At 38.9% G+C, this 20,251-nt stretch overlaps 2 protein-coding genes across 4 annotated transcripts; both read right to left on the bottom strand.

Annotated features, from left to right (window-relative positions):
- Positions 1 to 14: 14 nt before the first annotated feature.
- LOC112564718 (solute carrier family 40 member 1-like) lies at positions 15 to 10,287 on the bottom strand. 3 transcript variants are annotated; one of them, XM_025239729.1, is made up of 10 exons: positions 8,275 to 8,787; positions 7,768 to 7,930; positions 6,201 to 6,268; positions 5,480 to 5,639; positions 5,007 to 5,249; positions 4,173 to 4,388; positions 3,023 to 3,391; positions 2,581 to 2,855; positions 2,187 to 2,376; positions 15 to 1,550 (listed from the first exon to the last, which is right to left on the bottom strand). In XM_025239729.1, the coding sequence occupies exons 1-10, from the start codon at positions 8,353 to 8,355 to the stop codon at positions 1,243 to 1,245; spliced, it is 2,073 nt and encodes a 690-aa protein (XP_025095514.1). In that variant the 5' UTR covers positions 8,356 to 8,787; the 3' UTR covers positions 15 to 1,242. The 3 variants fall into 3 exon arrangements, with proteins under 3 accessions (XP_025095514.1, XP_025095515.1, XP_025095513.1); XM_025239730.1 differs by lacking the exons at positions 7,768 to 7,930; positions 8,275 to 8,787 and adding an exon at positions 9,211 to 10,287; XM_025239728.1 differs by having other exon boundaries at positions 7,768 to 8,787.
- LOC112564719 (solute carrier family 40 member 1-like) lies at positions 10,019 to 16,813 on the bottom strand. Its single transcript, XM_025239732.1, has 8 exons — positions 16,659 to 16,813; positions 14,902 to 15,058; positions 14,283 to 14,522; positions 13,731 to 13,946; positions 13,148 to 13,465; positions 12,306 to 12,583; positions 11,570 to 11,753; positions 10,019 to 10,651 (listed from the first exon to the last, which is right to left on the bottom strand). The coding sequence occupies exons 1-8, from the start codon at positions 16,713 to 16,715 to the stop codon at positions 10,353 to 10,355; spliced, it is 1,749 nt and encodes a 582-aa protein (XP_025095517.1). The 5' UTR covers positions 16,716 to 16,813; the 3' UTR covers positions 10,019 to 10,352.
- Between the last annotated feature and the right edge of the window lie 3,438 nt (positions 16,814 to 20,251).

The following is a 20,251-nucleotide window of genomic DNA, read 5'->3' as shown; positions in this document are numbered from 1 at the left end:
CAAAGAGAGAAGGGTTAGAGTTTTAGAGTTTTAATAAAACATTTCACAGACCACACAACCCGATATCAGGTTAATTACAGTGCCTTTACAGTAAACAATAACAATACAATAACATAGATAACAGTAATAAAAGATGGCATGTTAAACTGTAAAAAAGGCCAGGCAAGAGACATTTCAGATAAAAACAAGCAAACGTAAACACATGTGAATAATTTGCTATAACCATTTACTAGAAAGCAACTGATAAAATAAAATAAAATCTGTATCAATAAACCACACACAAATCAACACGCAAAGAGAATATGGCAGTTTTTCAAAAGAAACAGCTCAGAAATGTGTAATACCTAAAAAGGATTTAACATTCAACTTGAGCATCTGTCTTTCTTTCTGAGTACTTTTTGTTTATGTTTGCAATGTTTATCACTCACTGTTTCATGGCTTCAGCTTATCAGTTTTTGCATTTTTTTAAGTTAGCACACATGTGTTATGCACGTTACTAGCACTTGAAATGAGATTGGACTGCCTGTACTACTTCTTCAAACACAATAATGAACATCATGTTCTGAGTAATTTCTGTGCATACAAATGCAACTGAAATTAATCATGTCATAGACAAAAATTGCATGAGTACAAAAAAAACCAACCCTACTTTCAAACAGCTCCAGCAAGAGACACTTGCAATTTACTGATATGTCTGTGAAAATAAAATATTATAAAAAATAAAATGGTATAAAAAATAAATTATATCTTCCATTTCATTTGCAAAAGTGTACAGCCATCATAACAATCAAAATATATGTCAAGTTTGTATCACAGGACTATGCAACGGATTAAGTGCTTAATAACAAACATTGGTCAAAGAATTAGATCAGGAAAGGCCATCCAAAAGAGATAATATAGCTTTTTTCACAAATTGAGAAACCTGCTTCTTAATTAAAACTCACTCATCTTTCCTTTACAGATGACTGGATGATTTTAGTGCTGTCTGTAATTTGAACAGGAACAACATTTAATACCTCATAATTTACTAAGTGGATCCACAATCCTTTCTAAACTGGCTACTACTTCATAATATCTGTTAGATTACCTTGATTACACTGTCAATACTGCAGGTATATTAAAAATACGGGTTTCATTCTCTCAAGGATAGAAGTAGGGCCAAGTAGTCAGTCCTGGCATGATCAATAATTCATAAAATCTCTTCCCGACAGTACCACCAGCATGAGGTACAAAATGTGTCTACTATGCTAGTTCAGTATTCTCAGTTGCTGGTGCCCCATTTTTGAGGCACTTTTCAAAATGGAAAAAGTGTCCTCTATTTTTACGTAGGAAAATCGCATATAAAAGCCAGCCTAGGAAAATAAAGGCAAAGGAGATAATGATAAGAAAGCCAAATGTTTCTGTATCAGGCACTCCAGTCACAAGTACAAACTTAAGAACATCCATAAGCTTGTTTAATGAGCTTTGGACACCACTGACAATTCCACGATCCTTCTCTTGTACATCCTCCAAAAATAGCTGGGTGATGGTCAAGTCTGCAATCCACAAGCCTGAAACACAGAACAATATAGTTAATAAACAGCAACAATGCTAAATAATGATTGATCTTTCCAGGGTTTACTAATCATTACACATTAGAGATCTTCTGCATTTAGAATTATAAACATGCACGCTTGCTTATGTGTACAGCGCAGAAATGTTATATAGTAGCCTTTGAATGTCATCCTCCATTAAGTCATTATGCCGTGAAAGTACATGGAAATGCCTACAATACAGATTTTTAAATATCACACAAAGCGGAGGGGGAAGTGGCAACATAAAAATGTCCTTATAAGCAGTGCTTGCAAGTTTTAAAGTTTCATTGCAGATAATTTTAAAATGAACAGTTTTAGATACAGTAGTTTCAAATCAGCTGTATCTCATTTTAAAAAACAAGACATCTCTTAGTTGATTTTTTTAAAATGTGAAATTCGGGAAGTGAGCAGGACGTAAACCACAGCAGTAAATATTATACTTGTGTATTTCTCTCTGGCCTATATCTGCCCAGCCCCAGCTTAAAGCATTTAGAATCCCTCAAGGGAGGTAACAGCAGCTGATAAGAACTTTTATGAAATAATTAAAAAAGTTTTTAAATAGGATATCAAAAACACAGGAAGTCCTTTTCAAGCCTAAACAAACACACTTACCAGATCTTGCTAGAACAATGCCCCCTATCAACATGCCTACAGATATATAAGAGGTATGTTCAGAAGCATTCTGCACACACTCTGTTGCATTGTTGTCACTGGTGGCATTGGGATGCTGAAGAGTGAAGATCACATGAGGAGGCTGTGAGCTTAGAGATGATGATGGGAAACTGCTGATGTTATTTTCCATCTGAAAGACATAGTTGTCTGCATTTTGATGATTTGCGCTTTAACATCTACAAAGAACTCAAATGACTTCCAGCTTTAACTGACTTTTTGTGAGATGCCTTAGAAACAGTTACTGCTCATATTGTCATGAATGAACAGACATGGGAATCACAATTTTATAAGCTCACTACATGTTCACAAAAAAGGCAGAAAGTTTTATTTTTACCATAGGTTGCATAGCTGTACTGGAATTGCAGCTAGGTACTTTTTGAGCTTGACTGCGATAAAATGGGTCAAAAGGGCTACCCGGCATCCAGATGGAAACAACACAAAGAATGAGGCATAACACTTCTGCTGAAAGGCCAAAAATTCCAGTGCGGACAAGACCCACTCTATGGCGTAACACAGGATAAACAAAGGTGCCCAATATTCCAAATACTGCTGATGCACCCATCAGAAGACCCAAGATATACTCTGGTACACCCTGCGTCACTGCATAAGCTGAAACAGATTAAGCCCCAACTGTAAATGTTAGATTTCTAAGTTTCTCTAAATGCTAAATGGAAAACTGATACTTAAGCAGCAGTAAGATTTGATCTAGTAAAACTTTGAAGATCTGATGTACATTTAGTGGTGCATGCAGTGGTACACATACCAATTCAGCTTACCTACTGTGATGTTGTCAAAGCCCAGGACTGTCATGTACAGACAGGCAAGGGCCAGACCTGCCAGAGCCACGCTGTACTGCATGTACGTTCGCCATCCTCTGTACAATGTGATGAAGCGAGAAAATACTTTTTCTAGTGTGCTCTTGCCATTTTTTCTCCCGTTGGGACTCTTTTCTTGGTGCTGTGATTCCTCCTCTTTGTTGGGTGGCATGATGCTGTCTCCTTCAAGCATGGAAGGTTTAAGGCTTGCTTCATCTCTCTCCAATGGATCATTTGCCTCAAGTGTCAGTTGTTCATTCTCTGTTTCTTCCTCTCGATGGTCTTTGACTGCTGTATTCAACTCATTCTCTGCTTCAGCATTTTGGGAATCTGTAAAAATATTTGCTGTTTCATGAAAAGTTGTAATTAATTTCGTTCATGGACTTCACTTTTACTTTAAATTCTGTTTGATATGGTGCTAACAGTTTGATAAATAGCAATGTTTTCATTAACCTGTAGATGAAGGGAAAAAGAAGAGATGGATTTGCAACTGTCTCTAGTTGGCTTTCAAGGGTATCTTTGATTAAGATCTACCTTTAGCATCAAATAAACACAACATGCACAAATCAATTTCTCCTTAAATTCATGTTTGGATGATGCATGAAAAAAAACTTGACTCTTCTTCACTCTCTTGCTTTCCCTCTCATCAGACCATGGTAATAATCATTCATTTACACAGTATATTTATCAAGCTTGTTTATGAAAATTCTTTTTCCTAGAATGTTTCATATGCTTGTGGTAGGTGAGTATACGTGGAGGGTAGATGGTTCATTGGGACATTTTTAATAAAGTTTGGTAATGTATGATGAGTATGGCTTCGATTGGAAACCAGCACCGTATAGGTTCTCTAATGATGATGATTATTTTGCTGTTGAATATTCAAATTGTGGAGATTAGATGACTTATCAAGTTAAAATGACCGTCCTTTCTTCTACCTTTCTATTGTGCATGTTTAGGATGTCTATGTGTGAGCAAAAACAAATGATAATGGTATGTGTGGGGTTTATATACAAGTGAGTGGGTGGGGTTATGGAAGTGAGAAAAACAAACAAACAGAGGCAATACTAAAATAAATAAAGGGTCTTCAAGGACAATACGAATGCATATTTACTGTTGCTCAGTTTCGAATCCTTTTTGGCACGTAGTGCTGGCACAGTCTCATACACTTTCCACATCAGATAATACTCTATAAAGACTGACAACACATTCCAACCACCAATGAAAATGGCTCCATTCTCTAGTCCAGCATAAGTCATTATTTGACCAGTGGCAATAGGAGCCAGAATTAAAGTTGCTTGGTCAATTCTTCTTAATGATGCTGTCATGACTGCAACAAAACTATGTTTATTCAAACTTGCAAACTCACAAATGTTTCAGTAGTGGAGTGAAATTTGACAAGTACATGCAATGGCTGATAAAATCACATCAAAAGACGATCCCTCTGAACAACTGCATTGTGAGAAAAAAGAGATGACAATTGTCTAACTAGTTAAAGTTTACTCTCACTTTGTAAGTATTAAAAAAAATCTTACATCTATTTATGGTGCATGCAGGTACACATACCAATTCAGCTTAGCTATTATGAGGCAAAAAGGTACATCAGACAAGTAAGGGCATATGAAACCATCCACTTATACAAGTAATGCAGTTGATTCCTTGGGTTTCAAACTAAGGGGAAATTAGTAATCACAGTTTTCTACAACATGAATTGATCAATAATCAGCTAAATTAAGTATCAAAGACTATGTTTCTATCTTAATTTTAGTTATCTGGAAGGGTGTTGCAATGAAAGGAGCAAAGATTTATCTCTGTAACTTTTAGAAATGGCAGCCTATTCACAACTTTCACAGCTGTTTCTCATTTCTCCTACCAACCTATGCTTTTACCCATAAACTAAAAATCCACTGAAACCAGTGATCATATGTAGTGAACACAAAATTTGTACCTGCCAACATATCCTTGTCTTTGCCACAAATCTCTACTATCCAGTCTCGTTCAACGGCAAGCATTCTTGCCAGACTAGCTAAATTTGAGAAAATGGCAAGGATGATGATGCCAGCATAGTACAGTGGTATCTGCCAGTTACCGTCTAGCGTCTTTAGATAGGGTTGATACCAAAGGAAGACATAGATACCAGCAGCACAAACCACCACAAAAATATTCTGCATCACAAGGGACAGCTGAGCCGCTGAAACAAAGGCCAAATAATTTCTAAAATGAAGCTTTGCATAACATTATAAAATATAATACGCTATCATGCAAAACATTTTTATGTTTCATCTGAGGGCACTGTAAAATTACCTTAAAACTCAAAAGTTTTTCTTAATGCAGACTAGGATTATATTATAACAATCAAAACAAAATTTGCAATAGAAGAATACTTATTTCTTTAAAATACATGAAGAAATTTCTCTACACCTTTCAGTCTGGCTGTGGTGTCAACCCAGTCACCCACCAAGGCGCCAAGAAAAAAAATTGTCAGGCCATTAGACAGGCCATAGATAGCTGTAAGCTGCAAGTTTTCTGATGCAATGTTGACCAAGAACAGACCAACACCGAAGGCCCACATACGATCCCCCTGAAAAGGACAAAAACAGCTCATCAACACAAGCAGCTTCCATTTTAACATGATGGACAGTACACCTAAACATTTTCCAGAATTGCAACTGATCTGAACACAAAGAATAACAGAACTGCTCCTAGAACCTCCTTCCATCAAATAATATATTGCAATATATGATCCCCAACCCAATCAAGTAAGTGCTTTTAGAGAGAAAGATGATGGTATAAATGCCAATTTCTCTTGGCTACACATAGGTCCATTGCAAGCCAGTTACTAGCCTCTGTGGACTATGGGAGTTTCAGTGTATTGTAGTGCTAGTCTTGGTCGTTTTCTGCATGTGGGTGCTTTTAGGTACTGTAAGGCTGCTCTTTAAGCTCTGCACTTCTCAGCATGTTTTCATTCTGTCATCTCTACTTTTTCTTTAATGTACAATATTTCAATAATTTTTGAAAATTCTTTATAAGAGTGTTGTTTACATTTATATCTCACAATGTAGAAGGTTTTAATTTTATAGTACAGCAGTCTAATACAACGCTAGTGAGAAATCTTTAGTCTGATAAATCAAAATGGCCTCACCCATGCTGAGAGAAAATGGCTAACATAAACAAAGAAGTTTGTGCCAGTCACCCATTTCTTCAAAGAGTCTGAAATAATAAAAGCAAATGACAAACTGATAGTACTGGCTTAGTTTCAAATGTGGTAAATGAAAGTCTTGTAGCATGGGGAGATCATGACTGTAAAAATGCACTTACGTGTTATACATGAATCAGTAAATGCAAAGTGACATATTTTTCTTGTATGTAAAGCTACAGAGGAATGATGTTAAAGATGAATGTTAGAAATACCAGGCGAATTGCCAGTCGCTTTGTACCTTATACTGCAAGCAGTAATATTAGTATAGAAGCTTGACACATTGAAGGCTGTCACAAATGAAAGCTCCCCTTTCGACAAGTACTGATTAGATATTTGAATAAAAAATGTGGACTGGTGAAAGCAGGCACTATTTCATAAACACCAGCTGTTTTATCTAACACTGCATACGTGCCACCAGATTTATCTTCAGTTAATATTATAGACAAGAAAAATGATTATTTAAAAGATTGTTTTTTTGATACATGCTTTTTCACTTTTTTAAAACACTAGGCGACCACCTCTGCTGCTTTTTGCCTCTTAAGGCAGATGAAAGTTTACTTCCTCCATAGGGTTACATCTGTTCTTTAGCCTCCACACAGACTCTTCTTCTTGTAGCTATTCCTTCAGTTCATAATCCTTTCCAAACAAGTGAAAAACACTGAGCCAGTGTCTAAGGTCATCTTTGAACAGCCACTGAATATGTGCGCAAAGAGAGCCAGGCAATTTTTGTTTCTTAAACTGAAAGTGGTGTCTTAGCATCTGATCCACCAGTAAATTTGTCTGTAGAGCACCTTGAAAGCTGAAAGGTTTTAATTCTCTCTTTGATTTAATGAATGTCAAATGCAAGTCAGCAGTTTTGAATGTTTTATAAGATGTTTATTCAGGTGTATGCATGCAAACATGCATGGGCATTTATATAAGTGTGTACATGCATGTTATTGTCAATATATAAGACTGATACATTGAAGCATGTGCAAGGTTTTCTGTGTAAAAAACTTAACAGTATCTGAATTTTAACCAAACTAATTAGTGTCTATAATGCATCTTTTTAACTGAGTCAGTTGCAAAATAAAGATACTATGAATCCTTTATTCCTCTATTCCTCAGTTTGTAAAAATTGCTGAATATGATCTGGATGTTCTGAACCTAACGTTAGTCTCATTATTTAATTTCTAAATCAGTGAATGGGAACATACTGCTTTTTTCAGACATTGGCAAATAGACTGACATTAGAATATTACATGGTTTAAAACATAAAACATGTAAATAAAATGAAGATGCACTTTATAAATAGCTCATGAATAATGACAAGAAAACATAAACAAATGTGTTCCCTTTAAATTCCAGGCACTAGAAATATCTCTCTTCCTACTTCACTATTCCTCCCCTTGCTTCTCTCTTGCTGTTTACCCTGTTAGCTAGAGCCATTTCAATAAATTCTACACTCTAGCTGAAAAGCTGAGAAACAGGATACTGTTTACCTCCTTTGCTAGTAAATTGGTATACTTACTTTCTAATTTGTTCTCTTTCTGAAATGATTCACATACTGTTTTTGAGATGGAATGAACAAGCTCTTGATCTGGTGCATTGGTTGCAATATCCACCTTACATGGTATTCCAGTTTGATGTTCATTGTAATTGGAAGTTGTGTCATTTACCAGTGAAGCACAAATCTGGGTACCAAGACAATCATCTGGCATTTTTTCTTGGCATGATAAATCATCAACAAAGGCAGTGTTAACAACTCCCTCATGACACAGCTTGTTCCTATTACTGTGATCCATTTTAATGCTTGTTCCGGGGAACTCTTTTCAAGTTAAGCACCGATTTCTGCAGAAATGGTTTTGATACCAAAAACTACAGCAATATACTGACTATAACAAGTTTCTGACCAGTCATCTCTTATCACTGAAGCTAAACCCTGTTCTCAAACTAAACCTGTTGGTGTGCAATCTTAGCACAGCTTGCTAATGCTCAGCATCATAAGCGTGAGCCAATGGACTGCAAAGATACAAACCTTGTGGCCAGCAAACAGTTTTCCTTGCTCTCCTTGCCTGCCATAAAGCTTTGTTTGCTGAATGGGGAACACCCACCCCATCCCCTGCACCACCACCCAAACGCAGAGAGTAAAGGGATGGCACAAATGTCAAAAATGGCTGACAATAGGAAGGAATAGTCGGCATAAAATTGTAAAAATTTAGAACTATGGTCAAGTAGGTTGCCTCACTCAAAAGCTAATATTCCTGTTGTCAATAGTCATGGGCAACAGTTTAATTCGTTTAACATATTTATATTATACATATTATTTATGTTGTTTCCCATAATCTTAACTGAACGGTAGTTTTCCTCTAAATAAAACATTACGAGAAAAAATATATCGAATTTAGAATGTATACCCCTTCCCCATTATAGTGTGTCTTCCAAAAAAAAAAAAAAAAAAGAGGGTGGTTGGGGGTGGGGACATCACAGTTATGGTCACGTGATTTTACTTACCAATAACTTATCTTACCTCTATGTCTTTTGACACAGAACTGCTTATTAAGAATTTTGAGCTAGTTTACATGACACTTTCATAAACTAAAAAAAAAAAAAAAACCGCTTATGGAATTATATCCAATGATTCGATCACAATAAAGCTCAACGATAAACTACACGAAAATTGATTGCATGGTTTGCTCATTTGCATTGAATTTTATTGTTGTATGTGCATCCAATGATCATTATTAGTACTAAAGTTGACTAAAAGCCAGTATTATAACATGTTTAATAATAGTAGATACATAATATCGATAGCGAATAATCGTGTCATCATTGCTATCACAAGGTTGTGTAAGGCCAGCGAATAGTAAGCGAAGAGAAAATAGTGTTTTTGGAGTATCTACTGCATGTCATAAAGATGAGTTGTTGTCGTTAGAGAGATTATAAAAGATAAGTTTAATAACATCAATCTTACAGCACATCGCCTCTGGAGATGAAATTCAACGAAAATGTGACAGGGTGGCTTCCCTTGGAGTGACTGGCTTGCGGAGTTGCCTTTTCCTGGCCCAGTGATGCTGAGCTTCAAGTGTGTCTGTCACTTTGTCACTCAGACAGTTGGACATGAGAGAAAAGTCAAGGAAACACAACTGGGATGGGGGTGAATGGCGACAGAACGCATGATGCTGATATGAACCCTTTTTTTGATGCTTTTGACAACATTGTTAGAACTGAGTTCGATTACCTTTCAGACACGGGCTCCATTGGAATGTCGGTCAACACAGTAAAAGACGAAGCAAAGCCAAGAATGTCAACTCTTAAAACTTAACATGACAAAAATCAGTGGACCAGTTTATAGTCTCACTGATTCATGCCATTATTAAAGGTAAATTAACGCGCGCTTTTTTGGAGCTTCTCGACTTTTTTTTTTTTAATATACTAAAATCTATATAAATCAATTTGCGGTTTCAGAGTAACAGTGGCAGGATATGATGCTTGGCTTTGGGGGGAAGTGGAGACAAACAGTAATTAACATATTCACATTCTTGTTTGCTCAGTATCGTTTCTGAGGTGACCTCTGCCCCCTTGCCCACCTGTTTCCTACGCCACTGGATAAAGACAGTTATATATGTACATGATTTTTATTCTGCTTGAGAGATCCAGGTAAAGCTTTAAACACTGAGTAAGGAAGATCAAGTATTCAAGCGTTATTAACATTCTGTGTCCTCTATAATGTGCAGAATACATTATCTGCAATAAGTTCCCATTTAGTCGAGTCGGCATCATTTTTTTTTTTTTTTTTTTTTTGAAAGTTCGTGTATTCGTTACCTTTCGGCATGTCTTAGACAGGCGCTGGATGTGGTCCACAGAACGGGTAGAACATAGGAATACTTCATCTCATTGTGGTGGTACTCACCTTCCTGATCAAACTGATCAACATATATGTGTCTTTTATTAACCTCCATCATCCTCACTACTGCACCAGTAACCCGACCCTTCGCTGGTAAATTCCCCTGGGTGCTTACAATTCAGTTCGACTAGATAAATATAGCCAGATAAGGTCTTTAGAGATGCTTTGAGTATTAATTATCATGGGCAGGAAAACCAGCCCGGTACGAATCACAGCTGTTCGGGGTCAGGTGCCTGCATGCGGGATGGAGGGCTAAGGCACAGGCAGGCCCCTGTCTCACGCCGCACGAAAATGGCGTACAGCAGCCATCCCGTGAAGACGCTGACGAAGGAGATAATGATGAGGAAGCCGAAGGTCTCTGAGGCTGGTAAAACTACGACCAGAGCGAACTTGAAGAGGTCCATCAGCTGGTTCAGAGAACTCTGCACGCCGTTGACAAGCCCTCGCTCAGTCTCCTCTACGTGTTCCAGGAACAGCTGGGTGATACTGAGGTCAGCGACCCACAGCCCTGCACGAGGAATACACGCGACTGGTGTTAAAAAGCGCAGCAGTATTTTTCTTTTTAACTCTGATCTGCCTACCAGTTCTGTAACTGCTGTAATTTTATTCGAAGGTTGCCCAATAGCTCTGTAACTGATGTAGTTTTAGCTATAAGTCGCATAATTTAGTTATAAGTCTCCTATATAAAAGCTCTGTGATGTAAAGTTTAGTTTTGTCTAGTCATTTGTTTGTACAGGAAAGAGAGACACCTGGGAATATAGGAGAGGGGATGTTCAGTGACAGGAAAAAAAGGAAAAACTGAAAACAGTTGTCTGAATCTTGTGAATAAATTTCTATTTACCATGATCATTTTTAACACGTGTAACTGATGCAACTTCAAATATGAATAACCTAGTCCCATATCTGGTCCCTAGACGATTGTTAAGAACAGGATGCGTCATTCTTAGATATGGGTTATCGTTTTATATAAATAGCCTAAGACCATACTTCGGCTCCCCAAACAAACTAAGTATGATAAGAGTCATCATCAGGCACTTCATGACCTGCCTGCATCCCGAATTTTTTTATTTTGTAAACACCTATTTACGCACATGCCAAGACCAACACCGTGCAGCGATGTCCACAAACGCTGCATAGAACTGAAATCGTTACTGCAGTTTGGAGTCATGTGATCTCATAGAATCCTGGCTCATCTCTATTCCTTTCACCAAGGCGGAATTATTTGATTCTTTGAAAATGCAGTTGTGTGGATTTTCTACAGGATGTGGAGAAAGAGGGAGAGAGAAAGAGATATCTGTTTTACATTTGCTAATCAATAAACATTGGTCTTGAATTGATAAGACACAACTGCTTGACACAAAGAGTTCTGCTAAACCTCGTCCGCCACAAAAACAGAACACGTGCGGAACATAAGCCGCAAGCTTACCGAATCTTGCCAGAAATATTCCAGCCATGAGGAACGCAACTGATACATAGGAACCAGGGCCCGAGCTTGCCGACATGCCACAGGATGTGACGTTGACTGTGGTGTCGACACCAGACGGCGCTGCTGTCAGATTCAAGTCAGCCGCCTCAGTTGTTAAGACCAGGTTCTTGAAAGTGTGGGTCACCTTTGAAAAAAAAAAGCAACCACTAATTTGAACCCTTTTTCATTTGCTATGGTCTTATGCTTCCCTCCTTCACCACCCGCCTGCTACCACCGAGAAACGTGAAAGCAGTCCAAGCGAGAATGAAGGAGAATAGAACGAGTCCTGCAAACAGTCTTAGTGCGTGAAAACTCATATGCCAACACTAGCATATGGTCTTGGTCCTTCTCTTCTTCAACACCAATGTTAGTAATTATCGAACAATTACACATATTAGTTTATAGAATAATAATTAATGCTTAGATAAGTTGCACATTTAAGACGAAAGAGAATTGGAGAAAGTGGTTTCATATCTTGACTATCAAAGTGTGAATGAATGAGGGAAATAAACTTTGTAGGAACTTTGAAGAAGCAGAAATCGATTTTACTAATCACATAATTAGGATCAGCGGATGAGTGTGATCCAACCAACATGTCCGTCTTGGTAAAACGTAGTCAAAGAAACAAGTGCTCGAATAAAACCAAAATAGTATTTACGGACTTACATGAAAGGTACATTTTTGTTACCCCACTGACCTCACTGTCCGTTGTAGTAGACAAGCTGCTCATAGCTTCGCAAGGGGTCATTATCTTCTGTTTGAAGGGGTCAAAGGGACTCCCTGGCATCCAAACGGACACAACACACAAGGTCAGGCATGACACCTGGCAGGAGAGTGCGATGATACCGGTGCGTACAAGACCCACCCGACGCCTGATGATAGGGTAGGCAAATGTGCCCATGATTCCAAACACAGCAGAACATCCAGAAAGTATCCCCAGGATAGATTCGGACAGTCCTTGGGTCGCAGCATAACCTGAGATTAACATAGCACAAGGTAGATGATAATGTTTTGTGAGGACAGTTCGCCACTTTATTACTTTAATTCTCTTATTAAGCAGACCTAATTCAACAAATATCTAGCGAGAAAATCATCACACATCTTAAAGATGTATTCTTAAATGCAACTTTATGTGATATTTTTCTTAGCGAAGAAAAAATTAAATGAATACGGAAATATTTGTTCCGCCATATTGATCTACACTTAGCTGATTTTGATGCTGGAGGTTAAGTTAAATTGTCAATAATATTTATCTTTATTCCAGCATACTCTTAAGAAAGCTCGTGAAAAATGTACAAAAATGTACAATTATAAAATATAGTTTTTAAAAATTTTAATAGTTAAGTAAACCAAAAATATTGTGCTTGCGCATAAAAAATTGCCGTTGTTTCCTGTACGGAACATTTTCAAATGTCACGAATCGTGCTTCTCAGACCATCGGAAGAGTTCTTTTAAGACTGTTTTCTCGTTTTAACAAAGCAGCGACAGCGTACTAAGCGGCCGACGACAGGTGAGGAGACGAACTAGCCTCGTTCTTACCGATGGTGATGCTGTCAAAGCCGAGCACTGTCAGGTACAAGCAGGCCAGAGCCATTCCAGGGAGGGCCACTCTGTAGCGGATGTACTTCCGCCAGCCTCGGTACAGAGTCACGAAATGGCTCACCAGCACCGCTCGCATCCACCGTTGTTCACCTTCTTCGCGCATGTTGCCGTCTTTTTTCGTCATTTCCGCTTCCGTCGTTGAACGTTCGGTGACACTGCAAGAAGTTTTAGATTCCTGTGAATTGTTCCAGTTAATGTCCTCCCTTGAAAAAGTGCTTTTCATTGGATCTTCCAGTTCCTTCTCGTGCGGTTCATCTAAAGAACAGATGAGAAGTGTCATTAATTATTATGTTGGTTTATAACGCATTCTCGATGTCGATCATCGTCACATCGGTTAAAAAAACAAAAACAAAAAACAAACAAACAAATTGAAAGATAGAACGACTCACAGACAAGACGAACGAGAAAAACAAAGTAACAAGACAGACGACAACAACGATTCAAGGTTCTTTATTCTTTATTCACCTTCTGGGGTATTGAGAATTTTTTATGTATGGACAGTCAAGACAAGTGCTCATACCGAGAATACGTCTCTCGTGCTTTTTCGCTTTTAAAGCGGGAACCGTGTTGTACACCTTCCACATGAGATAGAACTCGACAAACACGGAGACGACGTTCCAGCCAGCGATCAGCACGGCTCCATACCTCAGGCCTGTAAAGGTCATGACCTGCCCTGTGGCCATGGGCGCGAGAATAGCGCTGACCTGATCTATGCGCCTTAACATCGCTGTCATTGCTGAAACAAAAGAAATGGAGGAGAGAAATGAAAGATTAGATTAATACAGGGTTTAGGAAGTGTTAAGAGCGTCATACAATGCAAAAATCCTGTAACTGAACACTGAACATGTGTGCACGTGCTTGTGTGTGTGTGTGAGGGTAATAAACCACTTTCCTTTCACCGCTGTCCACAATACCGAAGATCTCTTCTTTTGGCGTTTATACAGTTATGGTCAAAACTAATGATGACTTGCATAGAAGATGCGTTTCAGATATGTATTTTAAACCTTGTCAAAGTATTAGAGAAAAGAAAGATAAGAAGAGAGAAAAGGATGGTTGTGGTAGAGGCACGTACTCGCCAGCATGTCCAAATCTTTACCACAAATCTCGACAACCCAGTCTCGCTCCACAGCCAAGAGTCGGGCCTGCGCTGACAGTGCCGACAGCACTCCGAGCACCACAATGATGATTTTGAGAAGCAGTGGGAGCCAGGGCTCCGCCGCGTCGATCTGCTGCTGATACCAGAAGTAGGCGAAGATGAGGGCGGCTGTGACCAGCGTGATGGCATCTTGTAGCACCAAGGACAGCTGAGCAGCTAATGAATTCATCCAAAACAAAGAGACTTATGATAAAATGTAAACGAATGAAGAACAATAAAGCACAGCAGTATAAGACTGATATAAATAAATAAACCTCACCATATCTGCTCTTCGGGAATGTTAGCTAAGCACCTGAATTAAAGTGCTATGAACTGGAAGAATCTTCCTCTACGAAGGGTTCTATAAGACTTACGATACTGGCAAATAAAACACAGGTAAAAAAATGCTGTACTTTCTTTATCCATAGATCGTAGGTAAACCTCCGGTCCCTGGAATAGTGAGGTAAATCTTATTTGTTTCAGCTACATACATGACGAGATAAACTAAAGTGTATAACAACAAGAAACAGCAACAACAACAACAACAACGACTGACCTTTAAATCGAGGAGTGGAGTCCACCCAATGACCGACTAAGGCCCCCAGGAAAAATATGGTCAACCCTGTGGCTAGGCCACTTGCAGCTGGAAGCTGCAGATCATTCGAAATCCGCACCAGAAACATTCCCATCCCAAAGTACCACATACGGTTGCCCTGCAGAACGCAAGCATTGATGATGATGATGATGATGATGATGATGATGATGATGATGATGATGATGATGATGATGGCCTTTTATATCACACAAAAATGTTAGTATATTTATATGGCCGAGAGTGTGTTAGGCTAAGCGAGGTTTTTTGCAAACACTTGTAAAATTCTGTGCGTGCTTGTGCATGTAAGGTCAACCTAAAAGGGAACTGACACTAGATATGCAATATTGCTTTCAGACAATGCCGCTGTAAAGAAAGAAAAATAATAATAACTAAGACAGACAAAGATTTCCTTACACGTGATTGTCTTAAAGTGTGGGCAGGTGATAAGTGCCTTCAGCAAACAAGCAATCATAGAGAACCCCCCAAAGATTCAACTAGCCTACCATCGGGCAGTTTTCTCTTTACCGACGGCGCTTTGTCACCTATTCACTTAATCTGATCCCAGAACCACTTGTTCTGCTTTTAACAGTTTAAAGTGAGTCAGCAGCCTAGTCCCCAGAGAAGAGGAGGTGGACACGTCTTGTGGCACTCGTGGTATATGCGAGCCTGTCAGACTATCTTCCAGAAAAACCTTTTTGGTGAGACAGTAAGTAGCTTACAGGGGTCTGTTTCATCTGGTGCTCTTTTTGATGACAGTTTGTGTTTTTCAAAGAGGCGATAGGGGAAATACCCCGTGAATACGTGTCTTTAAAACGAGCTTGGGACTTTCAGCTCGTAAACAAGTCCACGGTGAATTATCATTCCCCTATTTTTTAAATGACAGTCTAGAGTTTATTACTTGTAAAGACATTTTTACATTCTCTCTCTCTCTCACACACACGCAAACGAGCAACTATTACATAGAATAATATCCTGAATTTATTTATGCGGATTAGTGATGGAGTTTTGATATGAAAAATGTACTTTAAACAGGACTGTAATGGTCAGGTGTTTATTGTATTCGCCAGAGGAATAAATATCAGTGATAGGGAGTTAGGGGATAATTACAACTGTGTCAAGTGGCAACTGCACAACTGGAAAAGGATCAGTATACTTAGTCAACTCCAATTTCATCAGCACAGATCACTTACTATAGATGGGATGAGATCTCGAACGATGCGCATGGAAGCGAGGAGAGGAGAAAGAATGGAATTAGGTGAGGTCAAAGGGGAGAGAAGCGAAAGGTCTATTTTTTGCTGGTGTTCTCACATGCTACTAGCAGAGTGCCCTTTCAGGAGGCATTTACTGACGGCGAACAGAAAGAGCATTACCACTATTGTGAAATGTGCCTACCTAATTATGATGCTTACATGCAGTTACTGGCCTCCCATAACAACAGAGAGAGAGAGAGAAAACAGAAGAGGAGAGAGACACAGAGATCAGACAAGAGACAGGCTTGCAGACATAAAATAAACCTTCAATCAGACTGACTAACCAACTAAAATAAAATCTTCAGCTGATGTTTTGGCATCGGCTAGTACTTTTACGACTATAAAAATGCTCAAAGCGGTTTGGCTTTTTAAAAATGTGATTATTGTGTTATCATAAATAAATAAGTGGCATGTAAGAGCTGTAACTATTTCCTCGCCCAACCACAAGATCATAAAAGTGGTACCTACCCAACATGACAGAAAGTGACTGGAGTAAATCACCAGGTTAGTTTTCTTGATCCACATGGTGTAACACTGAGGCGAGGCTCAGACAGACAAAAGCAAGCGCTTGCGGTCAGTCACCTGCCTCCTCTACTCGCCACCTGTTTGCCAGGTCAAGGTAATGAGAGTCACGGAGCTTCTTAAACAAGGTGCGCGCTTTGCTTCTTGTGATTCAGCATGGAGCAGTCGACAGCTGGTCGCTGTCATTAATAGACTGCATCTTATTATAAAAAGTAGTGCATTGATATAAAAAAATCATATTCTAACAAACGTAAGATGCTGATTACTTAATCAACAGCCCAGAGGTTTTGATGAGAAGAATTTTTTGAAAACGTTATTCAGGCTCTAAAGTTCTAAACGGTTTAAAAATGGAGATGCTATATATTGTGCTTGAAAAAACATAACAGCGGACATCCATATTATGTGTCCCGTCCTTGTATCTGGTTATGTCTATGATAAAAGCATTAGAAGAATATATTTTTTTAATTATCGGAGAGTGGTCCTTTTTTGCTGTGGGGATTTGTTGTGGGTGCGTAATAGGAGTAGAGTGTATGAGTAATGCTGGAGTTCGGCAGCTCAGCTTGTCAACACTACGGTTGTTATAAATGCCATTTAAAACGCCAGGGGGAGCAGCGTGCTAGTGTAATTGCGTATCAAGTTTTGATACAACCTTTGAGGTCTGTTAAAAGCAAGTGGTTCATAAAAGGTAGAGACATTATAATTATGACTGTAAGCTGCACTCGCACGACTGAATCACGTGTGTGCACATACAGCAACAGAGAAACTGAAGCACTAGGCCATTCTCTCTCTCTCCTACTCACACACACACACCCACATTTAAGGGGAACACATGCAACGACATCCACAAGGCAGAATATAATTAAGCCATTTCGTAATCTCTTATCTCTCTCTCTGTCTCTTTCCGTATTTGGGGAATAACTTTTAGATACGTGTAGGAAGAATCACAAACATTTTCTCAACATTTCGCTAGATGGAAGTTGCCACACAATCTTCGCGACAAACAGTTTACGCTGAAGCAAAGGTTATCCATCACCCTTTATACGTACGGCCTCCAACATTCAGGGCGGCCAAGACGTCACACCTACCCTGCCGGTGACCCCAGTGACCCCGGTGACCCTGGTGCCTAAAGAAGATTCCGAAGCACTCTTGCTGGCTTAAAGTGACGTTAAAAGGAAAGAAAGTAAAACCACGGAGAAAGTGCAGGGCAGGGCGGGCTCAGCAACAGGGTGGCACGCCGAACACCTGAAAAATAATTTAAAAAACACAAAAAACGGAGGCTGAGGGTTCAGAGGGACAGTCAGCATAGCTAATGTGGGTTAGAATTTCAGCCTCTTCATTGGAGGCAGGAAGCGCACTAATAGCGTACGTGCCTTATGTCGTGAACTATCTTGTGGACCTTAAAAACCATCAGGTCAGAGGCAAACGCAGACTGAATGCACCACATTGTAAATGACATAAAGAAAGAGACCGTTATGCTCGGAGGTCCTAATCATATGCAGCACAGACAGGCAGTGATATCCCCATTTATGCAATTACACAAGCTCTTGTCCGCTCAAGGACAAGAAAACAAGCAAAAATAAAACAAACAAACACATATTTTTGTTATTCTCTATTTTAGGACAACACGAGATAGAGTGATTTCAGGGGTATTTCCAATGATTTCCTTTTGGAAGGAAGGACACCAAATATGACAATATTACATGATACGAAATAGACAATTTGTTATAGTATTCTCAAAATGAAAAACTAAGCACAAATATATTATAATTCTCAAACATTGCTTTAATAGCTTTCAATAATTTACCATTTAATCAATTTTTCTACAGAGTAGCTCACAGCTAATTCCTGTTGAGTCGAAAGTCGTTTTAAAGTCAATGAATGCCACATACAATTTACGGTTCATTGCAAATTGCTTTTGTATACATGCCCATAGCTTAAACATATGATCAACAGTTGAATATCCCCTTTGAAATCCTGCTTGATATTCTCGACTGATATTGTTTTCTTCTATTCACTCTTTTAATCTACTATTTACATCTTACTACTAACAGCACACAATGAAAATCCTCTATAGTTCCTAGGGTTGCTCCTGTCGCCGTTTTTGTAGAGTGGTAGGACTATTGATTGAGTGAATTGTTCAGGATATGCACCTTTATTAAATAGTTCATTAAAAGGAAAGGGCTGCAGAGTATTGATTATAGTTTATTTTGATTAACAGCTGTTCTGCTAAAGAGGTTAGAGAGGTTATTGATGTGTGTCTTGAGTGTTTGGCTCTCAATCTTGATTGACTGTGGTGGAGAAATTGATGTTTGAGTAGATACATTTGGACATGAATTTGTTAGTGTGTTTTCCAAGGGGTTGGAAAGTAACTAGAGAATTGAGATTAGTAAATAGTTTGTATGATATTCTACGTCACCTGATTCAAGTTGGAATGACATTTTTGTTTTAGAAGGACTGGGAAGCTTGATGTAGCAGTGCTTATACGATGTATCAGCACTTCTGCAGCAGCTGGTGCATAGAGGTTCCATATATTTTGTTCTCAGTTTAAGCGCTTTGTGTGTATATATATATACAACACATCATAAACGTTTGTTGCATACTACCAGATACTTGATATACCAGTAAATAAACGCCTCCTTGGAATCCGATTCCAGAAATGCTTTGAAAGCAGTGGAAGTAATTGTGTGGCTCTTGGGATTTTAGTGTCTTGTTTGCGCCATGGTGGGAAGGGGAGTTTTTATGTTTGTGTGTGTGTCCCATTAGCTTTTGTTGTAGTAAACTAAAATGAAGCAAATAAACAAAAAACCAAGGTCCTATGTTCAAAAATAACAAAATAACTAATAACAAAAGAAAAAAAAACCAGCTTGCGAGCGGAGTGTATTGGCTTGTGACAATAACAGACAAGGGGCGTGTGATTAACGTGCAAGGATGGCGAGTAGAGGGAGATAGTGACGTCAAGCACGATAACATCTCTGACGTCACTACCAAGCAATTTTTAAGGTTGTAAAGATTCCATCCAAACATCGTCTCCCCTTTCCTCCCACTACCACCCTTTCACTCTCGCCCTTTGAACGCTAGTTCCCTAACTAGAGTAGTGCTTTTCTCCAAAGAAATAATTCCGAAAGGGAAGCGGTCTACAAGTCAGGGTTGATTCAGGAGTCAAGGAAATTACCTAATGGGATGTTGCGGTCCTGTCTGCCGGCCACACACGACCTGCCTCTGCAACGAGAAGCAGGATGTTTGGTTACTAGTGGCGTTCTTTTCTGCTGACTGTCTGCATTTTAAATGTTTGGTGGTTGTTGTTTTTTTTTTTTTCATCTTTCGTCGATCCCGAACACACATTGAACATCTAAGCCACAACCACAGTCGTCGCAACCTTTTAGTATTGGCTTTCTCGCCATGTTTTCTTAGCTTCTCCAGTCTTAATATATCGCGGGAAAAGGTCAGCTTCGACAGCAGCGAAAACAAAACCCACATCGGCTGGATTTTTCCTAATGCATTTATTCAGTTATTCCGACCCCAGAATTTAATCGCAGACT

Source organism: Pomacea canaliculata, linkage group LG5 (genome assembly GCF_003073045.1).
Source record: "Pomacea canaliculata isolate SZHN2017 linkage group LG5, ASM307304v1, whole genome shotgun sequence".
Taxonomy (NCBI): Eukaryota; Metazoa; Mollusca; class Gastropoda; order Architaenioglossa; family Ampullariidae; genus Pomacea; species Pomacea canaliculata.
Note: the sequence above shows the minus strand (reverse complement) of the source record. Positions and strands in the feature narration are given on the sequence as shown.

Excerpts from the sequence above, each read along its gene's own strand:
- LOC112564718 (XM_025239728.1), bottom strand. The coding sequence starts at position 8,041 with ATGGATCACAGTAATAGGAACAAGCTGTGTCATGAGGGAGTTGTTAAC. Across the intron at positions 5,250-5,479 it reads CACCACAGCCAGACTGAAAG|CGGCTCAGCTGTCCCTTGTG; the intron begins GTGTAGAGAAAT and ends CCTTTGTTTCAG. Across the intron at positions 2,856-3,022 it reads CTTTGACAACATCACAGTAG|CTTATGCAGTGACGCAGGGT; the intron begins GTAAGCTGAATT and ends AATCTGTTTCAG.
- LOC112564719 (XM_025239732.1), bottom strand. The coding sequence starts at position 16,715 with ATGTGGATCAAGAAAACTAACCTGGTGATTTACTCCAGTCACTTTCTG. Across the intron at positions 12,584-13,147 it reads CTTTGACAGCATCACCATCG|GTTATGCTGCGACCCAAGGA; the intron begins GTAAGAACGAGG and ends TGTTAATCTCAG. Across the intron at positions 10,652-11,569 it reads AATATTTCTGGCAAGATTCG|GGCTGTGGGTCGCTGACCTC; the intron begins GTAAGCTTGCGG and ends TTCCTCGTGCAG.